This window comes from Theropithecus gelada, chromosome 13 (assembly GCF_003255815.1).
Source record: "Theropithecus gelada isolate Dixy chromosome 13, Tgel_1.0, whole genome shotgun sequence".
Taxonomy (NCBI): Eukaryota; Metazoa; Chordata; class Mammalia; order Primates; family Cercopithecidae; genus Theropithecus; species Theropithecus gelada.
The window spans coordinates 44,569,853-44,586,505 of record NC_037681.1 but is presented as its reverse complement, the minus strand read 5'-3'; the positions used below and the strand labels follow the sequence as shown (position 1 = coordinate 44,586,505).

Genomic DNA, 16,653 nt, shown 5'->3' with positions numbered 1-16,653 from the left:
AAGGACTTTACAGAACTCACTACAGCTGTTACACTCATGTTACAGTTTATTGCCAAGTTACAGCCAAGTTGAGAGACACATGGGGCAGAGTGCAGTAGAGTTCCAAAAACAGAGCTTCCAGTTGTCCTCTCCTGGTGGAGTTGTGAACAGTATTAACTCTTCCTGGCAATGATGTGTGACAATACACACAGAGTATTGCCAATTAGCAAAGCCTTGGTGTCCAGAGTTTTGACTGGGGTTCCTCACATAGATATAGTTGATTGCCCATTTGGCTGAAATCAGTCTCCATCCCCTACCAAGGTAGAGCTGATACTGCATGACCCAAAGCACCCACCAGACATCGCCTTGTTAGATTTGGCATGGCCCAGCACCCACAGGTAAACTAAGACACTCTTACCAGTCAGGATAGTCTAAGGATTTAGAGATTACTTCCAAGGAGCTGAGGGCAAAGACCAGACCTCTGTTTAGGCAAGATTAAATTATTTACTACACATTTATGGTTTTTCTAATTTTTAAGTTATGTCTCAATGATTGTTTTTAATCTCATCTTTCAATTGTATATTTCTTTTGCTAATTTTATAGGCCAGAGGAAAAAAGCGACAGAAAGGATGGTTTCCTGCCAGTCATGTTAAACTTTTGGGTCCAAGTAGTGAAAGAGCCACACCTGCCTTTCATCCTGGTATGGAAGTGGGTTAATTTGTATTTCATTTTAGAGGAGTTTGTTAAAACTCAGCAACTTCTTAGATTAGCTCACTCTTTGAAAAACATTAAAAATGTGTTCTTTCTTTACGTCTGCTTAAAAGTAACATGCCACTGAGAATTTTCTTTCTGAAAAGTTCAGTGTAGGAACAGCCAGCTTATTCACTGATACTTGAACCACTTCAACTCCTTGAAATCTTTCAATGTGTAATTGTTACACCATCATACTTAAAGTGAAATACTTCACTTGCATTGTTAACTGTAGTTGGGAAGTTCTTGTTTTTGTAAGACCAGGAATAGGGGAAGGAGGGTGAGAAAGAGAGCAGTTCAAGGGAAATTTTAGCCTAATTTTAATATTTAATATTAAAATAATTTAAATCCTAGGGAGATTTCAAATGATTGACCCTTGAATAAATAATTAATTTGTTTAATGTGTTATTTTGTTATTCTTGTGATAGTATGTCAGGTGATTGCTATGTATGACTATGCAGCCAATAATGAAGATGAGCTCAGTTTCTCCAAGGGACAACTCATTAATGTTATGAACAAGGATGATCCTGATTGGTGGCAAGGAGAGATCAATGGGGTGACTGGTCTCTTTCCTTCAAACTACGTTAAGATGACGACAGACTCAGATCCAAGTCAACAGTGTGAGTAATATTAAATTATTTACCTCTCACCTAGTATGAAACTTTAATATACAGCACTGCATTTATTCCTTTTCTGGATTAGATCCTAAACTCAGCATTCACAGCAAATGTAGATTAGTGTTTAAAGTGAGAAGAAACAAAAGGAAACTTTTTACAAGGTCAGAAGTTATACAGCTTTATTTTAAATACTTGCTAGCTCCAGACCTTAGTATTAGACTTAATCTGAAAGAATATATAATTTTTCCTACGAGTCCTTTGGTATGACTGCCATCGATACTGCAGCTTCTTTTCACTATCTTCCTCTTTTTCAGTGTCCCATGTTCTTTTTTGGTTTAATAAAAAGTCGCTAGTGGCTGGGCACAGTGACTCACACCCATAATCCCAGCACTTTGGGAGGCCATGGTGTGCAAGATTCCTTAAGCCCAGGAGTTGGAGACTAGCCTAGGCAACATGGCGAAACCCCGTGTCGACAAAAAATACCAAAATTAGCTGGCTGTGGTGGCACATGCTTGTAGTCTCAGCTACTTGGGAGTCTGAGGTGGGAGGATCTCTTGAACCCGGGAGGTCAAGGCTGCAGTAAGTCATGATCACACACACTGCACTCCGGCCTGGGCAACAGAGAGAAACCCTGTCTCAAGGAGAAAAAAAAAAGTAGGTAGCAATTACCCTATTCACCTATTCAAAATTACTCTTTTAGCGTACAGAAGCCGTTAAATTTCCAACCGTCTCATTTATTTCTCGCTGTTTACATATCATCCATGTTGGAAGAAAATTAAAACTTAAATATTTATGACTGTTGCAAAATTCTTGTCAGGTGATTCTTTAGATAGCCACCTTTTTCCACAAGGGATGTATAAATCAAGGTCTATTTCATTATTTTCAGAACAGGGGTCCAGATCTCGAAGTGTGAAGTTTGGTATTATATAAAATCATCTCTCTGGTATTTACCTAGCCATTCTTTTGGTTGACAATAAATACAGCATTAGTAATAAGTTAGGAAATAAATAGTACTTGGAAATAACTTTTTACCTTTATGAAACGATTGTCACTTTTTCCCACTCTTTGATTTTTAGTTTTATTTTTAAAATATCTCATGATATATGTCTTATGAAATGTAAAATACTTAGCCTTTCATTTAAATTCAGTTGCTGAGAATATATAAATGGTAACCCAAACAAAACTGAGATACACTTATGATTCAGTATAAGGATTATGAATATATACCATATCTATAATTTTGTGCATTATTTTCACTTTAGAGCTTATAAAGATAGTTCTGACCCTGGGAGAAACCTTCCCTTTAGATAAAGCAACTAAGTTTCCCAACTTGGAGATGGGAGGAATCCAGTTTTTTTGTGATTTGAATATTCCCAAAAATATTACAGGATTTCAGAAGTGATGAAGAAAATTGTAACTTGGGTTGCCTAATAAATGATCATTTTTAAGCTCTGCTGATGGTTTGGCAGTTCACAGTGATTACTTAGAAACCAGTTTATCTAATTAGCTGTGGCATCTTTCTTGGTGTTGAGAATGGAAAATACTTTTCAGACCTACTGGGTTTGGAAGATTTTTGGCTAGTGATCCCTGAAGGCATGCCAGTGTGTCAGTACATTTGGTTTTTATAGCATCTATGAACTAAAGTTAGGTTTTTCAAATATGTTGTTGTTGTTTGAAACACTTTTTCCAATTAAGTCTCATATAATAGGGAATATAAAGAACAGACAAAAGCCATTTGAAAGGAAGGACAGGACTGTGGCCCCATGTCTTATACTTTTCCCCTGCCTATTTTATGAAGGTCCTTTCAGTTTCCCCTCTGCAGATAATTTGAAAATTACTCTGAAGAAATCTACTAGTTCAAGGCAGTAACAATCTCCTTGGAAAGTAACTTTCCCAGAGAGTTCAGTGACAATTTTTTATTCCAAAAAGAAGCAGCATAGTTTCTGGTTGTCAGTAAAAGTTTAATATACTAATGAGACAGAAAATAGATTGATATCATCTGTTAGTTATTAGTTATTCAAGGACACATTTGTCATGGAAATTACTTTTGCCCAGAGAATGCTTCGTTTACTATTTTAGTATGGGTAGAACTGGCAGAGCCTTAGTCCACCTGTAGATGAGAGAGATATCCAGTCTAAACGACGCTATCCAGTAGAATTTTATGCAATACAGAAAATAGTCTGTATCTCCACTCTCCAATACAGTGGCCACTAGTCACTTGATTGTTTGGAGTGTGGCTAATATGACTGAGAAACTCAATTTTTAATTTAATTTAACTTTAATTTTAAGCTGAAAAGCCACTTGTGGCCTATGGCTACTGTGTTAGACAGCGCACCTCTAGAAGACAACCAACTGTAATGCAAGCCCTCCCTGAAATAAAACATGGAAGTAGCAGGGCTGGGCACAGTGGCGCACACCTGTAATCCCAACACTTTGGGAGGCTGAGGCAGGAAGATTGTTTGATTGTCAATATAGGGAGACCTCATCTCCACAGAAAATTTTTAAAAAATTAGCTGAGTATGGTGGCACATGCCTATAGTCCCAGCAGCCTGGGAGGCTGAGGTGGGAGGCTGCAGTAAGCCATGGTCATGCCACTGTACTCCAGCCTGGGTGACAGAATGAGATCCTGTCTCAAAGCAAACAAACAAGGAAATATTGAAAGATTAAAATAAGAAGAAAAAGAGTAATTGTCTTTCAGTCATTATTGACCTACACAATGATTTTATAGCTCCTATGTGCTTCAGATTTTACTTTTTTATGGGGTTTTTGGATTTTATGTTAACATTCTTCCCACTGTTCATTTAAGAAATTCATCATTTGGTATTATTTGAGTGTCTACTCTGTACCGACTAGGAGTACTGGGAATACAAACAAGAAAAGACAATCCATTCTCTGAAGTAGCTTTAGAGGTTAGTGGGGAACAACATTCAGATAAATATAACAGTTGCTGTAATGAATATTTATACAAATATGTTTTGGAAAAAGACCCCCTAAATCTTTATGGAGAAAGACGGCATGTTGTGAAAGATGTAACAGAAGATATTTGAGCTGGTACATGAAGGATAAGTAGTAATGGTTTGCTGGAATGGCAAATGTTGGGGATGCAAGGAGGAACTTATTATTTTCTTGGTCATTTTACATACTGACAGCTGGGAAAACAAAATGTTCAAGAGGTTATTTTAAAATAAGAGTAGTTTCAAATTTCTCTTTGTTATAAAGTTATTAGCAGTAACTTACCTATTACCTTGTTTCTGGCTGGTGTATGTGGGGTTTTTTTTTTAGTTTAATCAGATCTAAAAACTGAATACTTTACTGTTTTGCCTAAATGAATGGCTAAAGGCTTGTCATCCATCCTGGAATAAAAGGGCTCTCAATTCTGTAATTCTAAGGATAACTTCCAAAGAAATTCCTCTGAGATGGTTTATTGTTTCTATAAAACAACTGTTTAAATTATCTAGGAAAGTGAGGAGTACCGATTTTGTTTATTTGAAGTAATTTATCAGAAATTGAAGAGTCATAATTGCTTTTTCAAAGAAGATGAAGAATAATGTTAATTATGTTGGTGGTAGCTATGAATTTCACTCACATTATTTATATTAACCTATAATTTTAATAGGATATGGTTCAGAAAATGTTTAATCCTTAAAGTCAGGAATAGATATGAGATCCTTGTCGTACCTACCCGGATTTTTATAAATGAACCATCTGTTTGTAGTCCTTGTAATAGTCAATGAAAGCTAGTTGAATTACAGATTACCATTTGTGTTTCTTTGGCCCTTATAAGTATTATTTTTCATTTTTTACATAATTAGAACTTTTTTTAAAATAGAGAATTTTAACAGTTCAAATTTGTTTAGTTGATGTTGCATGTTGTTACTAGTCAAATTTTATCTCACCCACCTAATTTGCATTATGTTCATTTTATTCCTCATTTTCTTTTTTTAGGACCCAATGTTGTCTTCCAGTTGTGAAAGCACCCCAGAGACCCACTATCCAAGTTTCACTCTAGCGTGGAGGCAGGGCAGGCAGCCCTGATCACATATCTCCTACACAATTCGTTTACTTCGTTTGAATGTTAGAGCCACTTGTGATTATTTTTTTGTGTTTCTAACTTATAGTTTAAATTTATTTGTAAAAAGTTAAAGGATAGTGGGTCTTTGTGTGGCTTTCCCTGCTGTTCACTCTGGCATCTTTAGCATTTTTCTTCTTTTTTAATTTGATAATTGTAGGTCATTAGCATGCATATTGAGTTTGCCCTTATGTGGTGGGAGTTCAAACACACAAAGACCCACTATTTGCACAAACTATTCTTACTGGTTTGTAATAGGCTGCCATGCTTTTTTAATGTTATTGCAACATGTGTATTCATTTACAGAATTCAGATAAAATTTGCTTATGTTCTGCTATTATGTTTAATCCTAATCACAGTGAGCTCTTAATTCGCTCAATATGTGGTTTGCCCTCAAGTGCACACTGTTTATTACTTTGTAATATGCCACTATGAGTACTGACATTTAGATTTGTTTAAAGGCCAAGAACCGGAAACAGCCATGCCCTGTTTTCTGTGTATTCAGGATGGGAATAACAACATTTTGGGGGAGCTTTTTAAATCTCAGAGAAGAGGAAAGTGGCCTGCTCTGGCAGGCATGTGCAGAATAGAGTGTTTCATTTGTTTCAGTCCCAAGAATGAGCCTTGTCCTATGGTCGTTCCCTTAGAATCTTTATGTGCTCTGGGCTGATGAAGATACTGCATCATGTGCTGCAGCGTTTGTATTCTCTTTCAATGACCTAAAAAGGGATTATTTTTGAGGAATGAAAGACTCCCATCGTTGACTGTGAGATGTGAAAAACCTTTCCTAGCTTAGAGCATTTATATCTACAGCCATTTTAAAGTCAGAGTTCATTGTTACCTGTTTTAATCAGGTGACTACATGTCCCAGTATACAAAAGGGCACTGGTCGACATTCTTCTTCATGTATTTAGTAAAGATCATAAGAAATCCTTTAAGAGTTTAAATGTCCCGGAAGCAGACATGCAGGCTCTAGTCAAGAATGAATTAGAGTGAAGGAAAGCTATGTAACACCTGGCATTCCTCTGTGTTCATGGAGCTTCTTTGAGGCTCAGACTTCTCTGGCTAATGCCTGTTCTTCAACCACATTGGCTACTTTGACATAGAAATTTACTTCTTTTCCTTGAATGGAAAACACTTTAAAAAATAATAACAAACATTATTATAAACTAATATATGTGAGAGTACTTAGTTGAAACAAAAAGGAGTTTTAGTAGACAGTATTATACTATATTTGAAAATCAAGGAGAAGTTTTTACAACTTAAAATGTTTACAAACTGCAGTGCAATCTACTGTTTGTGAATGTCAGAGTATCAGGAAAAGTGTATATACAATCACAGAGTCATATTTCCTCACAAAGTTATTTACAAAGAGTGAAATATGTTTTTATACCTCTCAGTTTCAGTTAGAGGCATATTTTGTGCAATATTTATGTTAATGTGCCTATACATTATGAATGAATTATTTCAGTCATACATTGCCTAAATCATAACTCTATGATGCTTGGGAAAGAATTGACAGTTAAAACTTCATAAAGTTCTAATGTCTGTGTTTCAAAATACATCACATTATTAGGCTGTAGGGAGATACGTATGTGTGCTCCCTAGGGTGGCAATTTCTAGTTACTAGACCACCTCTATTTTTAGCATTTGGCATCCTCATGATACTTTTATAAATATGACATTAATAGGAAAGCAATAATATCATTTTACAGATGGAATAACAGATTTGCCTGCATTCACTGAAAGAGTGCAAAGATTGGGTCCTTGTGAATTCAACTGACTCTTTCAAATTGTATTAATTACCTGTTCTTGCCTTTTATTTTCTGAACTTGCTGCTTTTGCATTCTTTTGAGTTCAAAGACAGTTACTTCAAATCCATTTTTAAACCCTCGGGGTAGAAATCATACCACTGTTAATTAGCCACATTATTTTGGTCTAACGTTTTTTCTTTATAATTCTGAAACTGAGTTTATCTAATACATTGATGAATTATTTCAAAGGTATTTTTATAGTGCAAATCACTTCACTTTTACACTGATAAATATAAATTACTAGGAATGACCTTCAGATAGCATTTGGGATCTGTAACCAATCTGAAAATAATGTGTTCATCAGGTACCTATGGATTAAATCATATACTGGCATTTTTAAGCTGAATGTCAGTCTGGAAAATAAATTTACTATATCAACTGAAAAACCACTCTTTGTGTAGGTATTTTGTCATATATTTAAGAAAAAGCTAAAAAAAATGGAAATCGTATGACATTTTGTCATATATTTAAGAAAAAGCTAAAAAGAATGGAAATCATATGACATAATAACTAAGTCTTTCTTAAAAGTGCATGCAGTCTTTTGCAATACCTCATTCAGCCAAGTATTTGTTCTCTTCCTCATTCAGTATAAGGCAGCTTTCAATTTTCTTAGAAGGCAACATTAGAAGGTTAGAGTTCATCAGAAACATAGAATTTTAAAATGTGAGTTCAACTGAATGAATTTGAATTTCTGTAGGAGGTAAAGAATCAAAATACCAAATTGCAATATATAATAATCACATTTAAATTATTTGATTAAACCTTTTAGGTTTTCCAGAAATGAAAAGAATCAGTTCTAAAACCAAAGCTGATTTTTAGAAAATTTGAAAATGTAAATCAGCCCTATCCATAATATAGTTTCTCTAAAACTTTATCTTAATTTTAAAATAATATAACTATTAAAAATGTAACTGATACATAAATGTTTTGAAATAAAACATTTAAAAATATAAATACTGTAGTTTAAAAGAAAGAAACTGGGGGAAGGAAAAGTAGAGAAAGAAATGCCAATTCCAGTCCAAAGCTTTATTTGCCAAGTTTTCTTAGAGTGACTTTTACCAATTTACGAATTCTTGTAAGCAGAATCTATAATGGAAATACTGAAAGACTTGCCTAAAGTGGCATTATTGAATGCTGCTGTGATGCTACTGTAATGTAATAAATTATTAAATTGTTGCAAAGTGCTGTTTTTGCCTTAAAATTTTATTTTGTGTGTCTTGAAAACTATAGTATTAAAGGTATTGAGATTGTGCAAATGCTGGGCACGCTTGGCATGAGATAATCTGTTTTTATTTTTACAAAATTGTAATATAACTATGCAAGTGTGTTTATTAAAAGAACACAAACTATATTAGTTGTATTGTGTATTTCTTTTGAAACATTCTTTAAAACTTACTTTTAATGGTTTTTATTTAGTCATGATTAAATGTCTTTGGAATGTCTCTTTTTCCTTAATGTAGTCTCATGAGTACAGGCCAGCAAATTGTTTTATATCATAGGGGGCAAAAGAAATGTTTAAGTGGTCAAGATGAAAAGAATTTGTTTGGAGATAATCATATGTATCTCAAAAGTGAAATAAAGTTTGATTTTAATATGTTGTTGCTCACAAAAGTAAGGAAAACATAATCTAGGCTAATAATAGACTATTGTGTTTTCATAATTTTTACTGCAACTTTTTTCTAAAAAGATTGATGGAACTTACAAATGAATACTCATTGCAAATGTAGAGTAAGACCTTTAGTACAAAATAAGAGTTTATGTAAAAGAAGCAGCAGTGCATGCTTGGAGGCATCAAAGTTAAGCAGTGTTAAAGTTAATCGTGTTGGTGGTTATATAAGCCCTTGGGTGGAAAGAAAGATACGGATCTAAATCCAGTCCATCCATCAACATCTAGCACAGCCAACCTGTTTCCAAAAAGCCTTTCCTCATCTCTGGAAAGTTATTTAACTAACTTGTATTAAGTGTTTACATAAGGCCAAGCAGGTGCTGGAGATACAAAACTGAGTGTCAAGTGGCCATCATCTTAGGTGGTACATAGTTCTTTGAGGGGATTAGGCCCATATGGAGATAATTATAAAACAGCATATTCAGCACAGTGATAGATATTTACCAGGCACTCAAGGACTGCATAGAAGGAATACCAAATTCAACCACAGATTGGTGAACGAGAGACTTGCTGGAGGAGGCAACTGCCAGGTCCATAAGATAAGTAGCAATAAGCCAGATTCAGTGGGTAGGATGGTGGAGTGTATGATAAAGACAAGAAACGGCATGGTGGGGAAGTGGGGAAGTGTCGTCGTAAGCATTTCAGTATTGTTAGAATGGAAATAACAGAGCCAGGAACTGTGAAAGTTGAGGCTTGAGAGGCAGGCCAAGGGCTGAGTCGGAAATTCTCTAGCTCAGCTGTATGTTGGAATCACTTGGGAAACTTTAAAAATCTATAGTCGCTGGGGTCCTAATTTAAATGGATTGAAATTCGGCCTGATCATGGGGTCTTTCAAAGCCTCCCAGATGATTCTGATACGAATCCAAGGTGGAGAAAAAAATGATGAAACAGTTCTGAGGGAAAATTGGCAGGAACTGAGGATTGATGGGATATGAGTGTAGGTGGAAGTCAGTTATTTCCAGATTTGTGTCTTGAGGGACAGGGTGTGATAATGGTGCCACCAACTGCAGTGAAGAATTAGAGTTGGGGGAAGAGGAGGAGTTTGGAGCACCTATGGGATGTCCACATTGAAATTGTCAAGCAGGTGGTCAGATAAGATAGACAACATCAGATGTACACCACCTGGTGGAATGACATACATATGGGTAGTTGTGGAACCAGTGAAAGTAGATGAGATTACTTGGGAAGAAGATCAGACCTCCAAGAAGATCAGCAGTTAAGGGTTGGATAGTGAAAGGAACCCAAAGACGGGAAACAGGTTATATGAGAAAGAGATTGTTGTGCTATTTTCACGATTAAAAAAAAAAAAAATGAAATTCTGGCTCTGCAACCATCTCTCGCACCAGTAAAAAGAGGAAAAGTGCTCTTTTTTGAGGACTTCTTAGTCTACGTACTTTTCTAAGGTCCTTGAATGTATTACCTCTTCATTGTTTTCTTTTTTGAGATACAGAAATTCAAACATTCAATTATTTGTCCAGGGTTCCACAGCTAGTAAGTGGTAGAGGTAGTCCATGGTCTGGCTCCCAAGTCGACGCTGTTAGCCTCTACACTAGTGTGCCACCATCCCCTAATAATGAACTTCGGGAGTACAACCGTTACTCATACCAGTGAAATGAAAGCAGGATGGTGGCTCATGCCTGTAATCCCAGTACTTTGAGAGGCCAAGGTAGGTGATTACCCTGAGCCTAGGAGTTTGAGACCAGCCTAAGCAACATGGTGAAACCTGTCTCTACAAAAAAAAAACTAAAGGAAGAAAGGAAGAAGGAAGGGAGGGAGGGAAAGAAAGAAAGAAAGATGATAGATAGATAGATAGCTGGGAGTGGTGCTGCTGCACTCCTGTAGTCCCAGCTACTCAGGAGGCTGAGGCAGGCAGGTCAATTGAACCTGGGAGGTCGAGACTGCAGTGAGCTGAGATCACACCACTGCACTCCAGTCTGAGTGACAGAATGAGACCCTATGACCAAAAAAAAGGAAAAAGGAAAAATCAGAGTTTGCATAGGGTTTTCTCTGTGTAAAAAGGACACACAGAGAAGAGTCAAAGACTGAACATAATAAGCAAGGACAAGACTCTATGACAATAGTATCCAGAAGGATAAAACTGAACTTAATCACTTTTTTTGGTAATAGCTTCATTGAGATATAATTCACTTGCCATGCAATTAGTGGTTTTTAGTATATTCACAAAGTTGTCCAACCATTTCCACAATCACTTGTAAAACATTTGTATCACCTCAGAATGAATCTCTGTACAATTTAGCTATCATCCCCATTTCCCCAAGCCCCCTCCAACCTCCAGCCCTAAACAGGCACTAATCTTGTTTCCATGTTTGTCTATTCTGAACATTTCGTATGTATGGAATCATAAAATGTGTAGCATTTTGTGATTGGCTTATTTCACCTAGCATAATGTTCTCAGGGTTCATCCATGTAGTAGCATATAGCTGTACATTATTCCTTTTTATGGCCAAATTAATATCCCATTGTGTGTATATACCATGTTTTGTTTATCCATTCATTAGTTAATGGACATTTGGGTTGTTTCAACCATTTGGCTATTGTGAATAATACTGCTGTGAACATTTGTATACAAGTTTTTGTGTGAACATATGTCCGTGTTTCTTATGGATAGATATCTAGGAGTAGAATTCCCAGATCAAATGGTAAATCTATATTTAATTTGTTGAGGACCTGCCTCACTGGCTGCACCATGTTCTATTTCCACCAGCAGTGTACAGGGCTTTCTGTTACTCCACATCCTCCCCAGCACTTCTTATTATCTGACTTCTATTATAGCCATCCAGTGGGCATAAAGTGACATCTCATTGTGGTTTTGATGTGTATTTCCCTGATGACTAATGATATTGGGCATTTTTTCATGTGCTTATTGGCCATTTGTATACCTTCTTTGGAGATACGTCTATTCAGATCCTTTGCCCGTTTTAAAATTACTTGTCTTCATAATCACTTTCTTAAAATAGTTTATTTTTTAGAGTAGTTTTAGGTTCACAGCATAATTGAGAGGAAGGCACAGAGATATCCCATATGTCCCTTGCCCTGACACAAGCATAGCCTCCCCCATTAACAACACCCCCACCGGAGCAGTGCATTTGTTACAATTGATGCACCTACATCATGTCATTATCAAAGTCTGTAGTTTACATTAAGGTTCAGTCTTGGTGCTGTGCATTCTGTGGGATTGTACAAATGAGTAATGACGTATAGCTACCATCACAGTATCATACAGAGTATTTTCACTACCCTAAAAATCCTCTGTGCTCTACCTGGTCAGCTCTCTCTCCCTGCATCCCCTGGCAACCACTGATCTTTTTACTGTCTCCATAGTTTTGCCCTTCCCAGAATATGATATGATTGGAATCATACAGTACGCAGCCTTTTCAGATTGGCTTCTTTCACTTAGTAATAGGCATGTAAGTTTCCTCCATATCTTTTCATGGCTTGATCCTTTCGTTTCAGTGCTAAATAATATTTCATTGTCTGGGTGTACCCCGTTTATCCACTCACTGAAAGATGCCGTGATTCCTTCCAAGTTTTGGCAATTCTGAATGAAGCTGTTATAAATATCTGTGTGCAGGCTTTTGTGTGGACGTAAGTTTTCATTTCCTTTGGGTCAGTACCAAAGTGTGTGATTGCTGCTGGATCAGATAGTTTAAGAGTATGTTTAGTTTTGTAAATGGCAAACTGTCTTCCAAAGTGGCTGTACCATTTTGCATTCCCGCCGGCAATGAATGAAAGTTCCTGTTGTTCCACATCTTTGCCAGCATTTGATGGTGTCAGTGTTATGGATTCTGGCCATTCTAACAGGTGTGTAGTGGTATCTCGTTTTTGTTTTAATTTGCGTTTTCCCAACGACATAGGATGTAAAGCATCTTTTTATATGCTTTTTTGCCATCTGTGTATCTTTTTCAATGAGGCCTCTGTTAAGGTCTTTGGCCCATTTTTTTATTTGTTTTCTTATTGTTGACTTTTAAGAGTTCTTTCCATATTTTGAATAATAGTTCTTTATCAGATATGTCTTTTGCAAGTTTTTTTTTCAGTCTGTGCCTTGTCTTCCCATTCTCTTGACCACATCTTTTGCAGAACGAAAGTTTTTACGTTTAATGAAGTTCAGCCTATCAACTCTTTGTTTCATGGATTGTGTCTTCGGTATCATATCTAAAGAGTCATCACTGAGCCCAAGGTTATCTAGATTTTCTCTTACATTATTTTCTAGGAGTGTTATGGTTTTGTGTTTCAAATTTAGGTTTGTGATGCATTTTGAGTTAAGTTTTGTGAAGAGTAGAGGCCTGTGTCTACATTTCATTTTAAAGAATATTTTTTTTTTGGCATTTGGATGCCCAGTTGTTCCAGCATCATTTATTGAAAAGACTATCTTTGCCCCATTATATTGCCTTTGCTCCTTTGTCAAAGGTCAATTGACTCTATTTATATGGGTCTATTTCTGGACTCTAGTCTGTTTCATTGATCTATTTGTATATTCTTTTGCCAGTACCACACTGTGTTGATTACTGCAGCTTTATAGTAAGTCTTGAGGTCAGGTAGTGTCAGTTCTTCAGTTTTATTCTTCTCGTTTAATTTTGTGTTGGCTATTCTGGGTCTTTGCCTCTTCGTATAAACTTTTAGAATCAGTTTTAGAATCACTTTTTAAACTTTGCTTTAAAGAACAACAAATTATGAAGGACATTCTTCAGAGAGATGTTTTAATGCTTGTCAAAAGGCAAAAATCACTTACTCTTTCAAAGAGAAGGATAAATGAGTGCAGTGGGAAGTATAGTGGGAGGATTGCTTTGATTCCTGTCTCAGCCAGCTCACCCCTCCGAGCCTTAGCCTGGTCCGTATAAGTGAGAATAATAATACCCATATTGCATATGAGACTTAAGGGGTTTGTAAAGCACTAGTTTAATGTCTGACACATAATAGATACTAGAAATAACAGCTAACATTTAGTAAACATTTGCTGTGTACCAAGTGATGAACTAATCATTTGGGTTGTCTGAGTAAGTGGTAGAGTTGGAACTCGCGTCCAGATCTGAGTCCAGAACTCATTCTCTCATGCTGCTTTCCATTAACTGGGAGCTGCTCTTATTCCCAACCACAAAAGCAGAACAGTCATCAGTTAATTGCAAGATGGAGGGTGAAGAAAATTAACTGCTTTAAATGAATCCAAGCTGGTCAAGGTACATTCCAGGGTACTGAAGAACCTGCCACTGGGATCCCTGTGTCACCAGTGGTCATCCATTAGCCACCTTAAGTCAGAGTCAGACAGTGCTATAGAATTTGTGTGTCCTAAACTCAGCAATTTGGGGCGAAGTCTCCAGTTATGTATGTAGTCATAAACAAGTGGAAGATACGAGTCATATGAATGTACTACTGGGGGAGATTAATAGTGTCATAAGCTGTTCAGTCATACTAACAAAAAATATCTATGTGCATATGAAACCCCTACTGCCCAAGGACAGAGCTATAGTAATCGGTGTACTCATACAAAGTGCTACAGTGCATGAAACAGTCTATTTGGAACTGGCTATTAAATACAAGGGCCTAACTGTGTGTGTGACAGAGCAGAAGGGTGTGTAAGGGAACAATTATGTCACTTAGACATAACAAAGAGTTAAAGGAGAGTAAGGGCCTTGTTTGCTTTTTCATTGCTTTGGGCTTTGGCATTCAGAATATTTATCCTAAACCTTTTTTGCCTTTCAAATTCAGTTCACCAAGCTTAGGACCTGGTAGGTTTATACATGGAATCTCCAGTGATTGCAATGTAAGCACCATTTTAAATAGCCTGCCATTACAAAATATAAGACTTGAAACAAGTTACCTAGATTTAGATATGTAGTAGCTCTAATTTCTCTGGTAAGTCTCTTCACCACCAAGCTTCAGATTCTCTATTTACTGATAGAGCAGGGGTCAGAGTTGTTATCTGTTATTCAGAGGATTGTTAAGGGGTTGTAAATCAGTATATACACATTGGTACAGTTATTTTTATTGTTAGAATTGAAAGTTCTAACATGATGAAACTACTATTTCATGATATCTCTTTATAATATTCTATATCCTGCATCTCACATTAACTCCGTCACTTGAGTCATGGTACAAGTCTGGCAGGTTAGAAGGCTGCTGCAGAGTTTAGCCTGAACTAACTGCTCTGTGAGGCCAGGTCTGCCCTTTTGTCTATCATTAGGAGGTTGTTGCTGTCTTAGGCTTATGACCTTTTACAGTAAATTCAAAAGTAAAAATAAAACCAATAAAATTTTTCTTTATCTTGCACTTGTCAATACAGTTGCTTTTGGAAATTCTAGAATATGACTATTTTCTGAGCCAAATAGTTTACTTTCTGATGGTCTGCAACATTAAAATATGATTTGAACTTCTTTCCTTTTTGTGCTTACATGAGCAACATAACTCCTAATGGAGTAGACCTTGACAGGCCTCAAAAAGACATGAATTTAGAAATTTGTCCAGTAATTATTTAAATTTCCAAAAGGAAAAACAAATGTCTTTGGCTTTGTGGTGGAAGCATGCTACCCGGTACTCAATAAATATTTGCTAAGTGGATGAAAAGCTATTCTTTTACAAAATAAAATATCTTGTAATTTGCTAGTGTCCTGATAAAACTTCAGTAAAAAGATAGCCTTCAGAAAATGCAGTTTATTCATCTAGATTTACTGTTAAAGTCTCATCTTTTCACTGAGCTTCACAGTATAACTGGAAACCATTATGTGATACTCTGGCTGCATAATTGGGCACAGAGAATAGCATTGTTCACTGGCACTGCTCTCCTCCAAATGGGCAAGGACTTTTCTGGGACTTGTGACATAATCTGAACAAGCACTCTCTGTGTTCGTCATCACAGATTGTCTTTTGTCCTTTACCTCCTGGAATCTGCCCAGATCTTTCCCCTCTCCTTTCCTAGGCATCTCTTGTTTGCTGCTGCTTCTTGCTTGCACTGTAACTTGGAATAGTGGTTCCCAACTGTGCTGCGACTTACTTACGATTCATAACTTGTCTCTCAGTCTCCACATCCTCCCACAGCATGGGGATGGGTCTTGTGGCCCAGCCCACTACTAATTACTCCTCTGGGAACATGACAGTAGCTGTGATCTCTCATCTTTCCTCTGCCCACTCTTCCTGTCTACCAGAGAGGACCTACCAGGAAGTTTTCGTCAATTTCTCTGACTGCCTGTAGTTAACACTGCTGCACTGTCTCCTGCAGCTCAGAGTTTATCTTCATATCACGTTCCATAAATGCTTATTGAAGCCCTCCTGTGTGTCAGACACTGGGGATATGGCAAATTATAAAACAAACAAAAATTTCTGCCATCTTGGAGCTGGTGTTTGAGTAGGCTAAAACAGAAAACAAACAAAATGAAGTGTGTAGTGTCTTAGAAAAATAAAGCAGGGAAGGGGAACGGGAGTTCTGCAGGGAGGTGGATCCAGAGGGATTTTACTTTGAATAAAATACTCAGATGAAGCCTCTCTGAGATGGTGACGGGGGGCAGAGACTGGAGGGGTATGAGGATATCTGGAGGGAGCCGCGTGGATATCTGGAAGATCATTCTGGGCAGAGGGGGTAGCACATGCAAAATACCTGAAGCAGGAGCATCCTGTGGTGCCTGAGGAATAGTGCAGAGGCCTGTGTGGTGGAAATGGAGGGAAGAGCAGGAGAGAAGGAGGAAGCGAGGGTCTGGGTGTGACCTAGGAAATAAGGGAGATTGTTTAGGTTTTTGTGGGCTATTTATA

General features: G+C 37.0%; 1 protein-coding gene across 6 annotated transcripts in view; it reads left to right on the top strand.

Annotated features, from left to right (window-relative positions):
* ITSN2 (intersectin 2) overlaps nt 1-16,653 on the top strand; it is a 155,570-nt gene that overhangs the window by 110,908 nt on the left and 28,009 nt on the right. For all 6 annotated transcript variants that reach the window (XM_025353792.1, XM_025353789.1, XM_025353786.1 and 3 more), the window contains 2 exons: nt 583-679; nt 1,158-1,349. In XM_025353792.1, the coding sequence (XP_025209577.1) occupies nt 583-679; nt 1,158-1,349 (289 nt within the window). The remainder of the gene's footprint in view (nt 1-582; nt 680-1,157; nt 1,350-16,653) is intronic.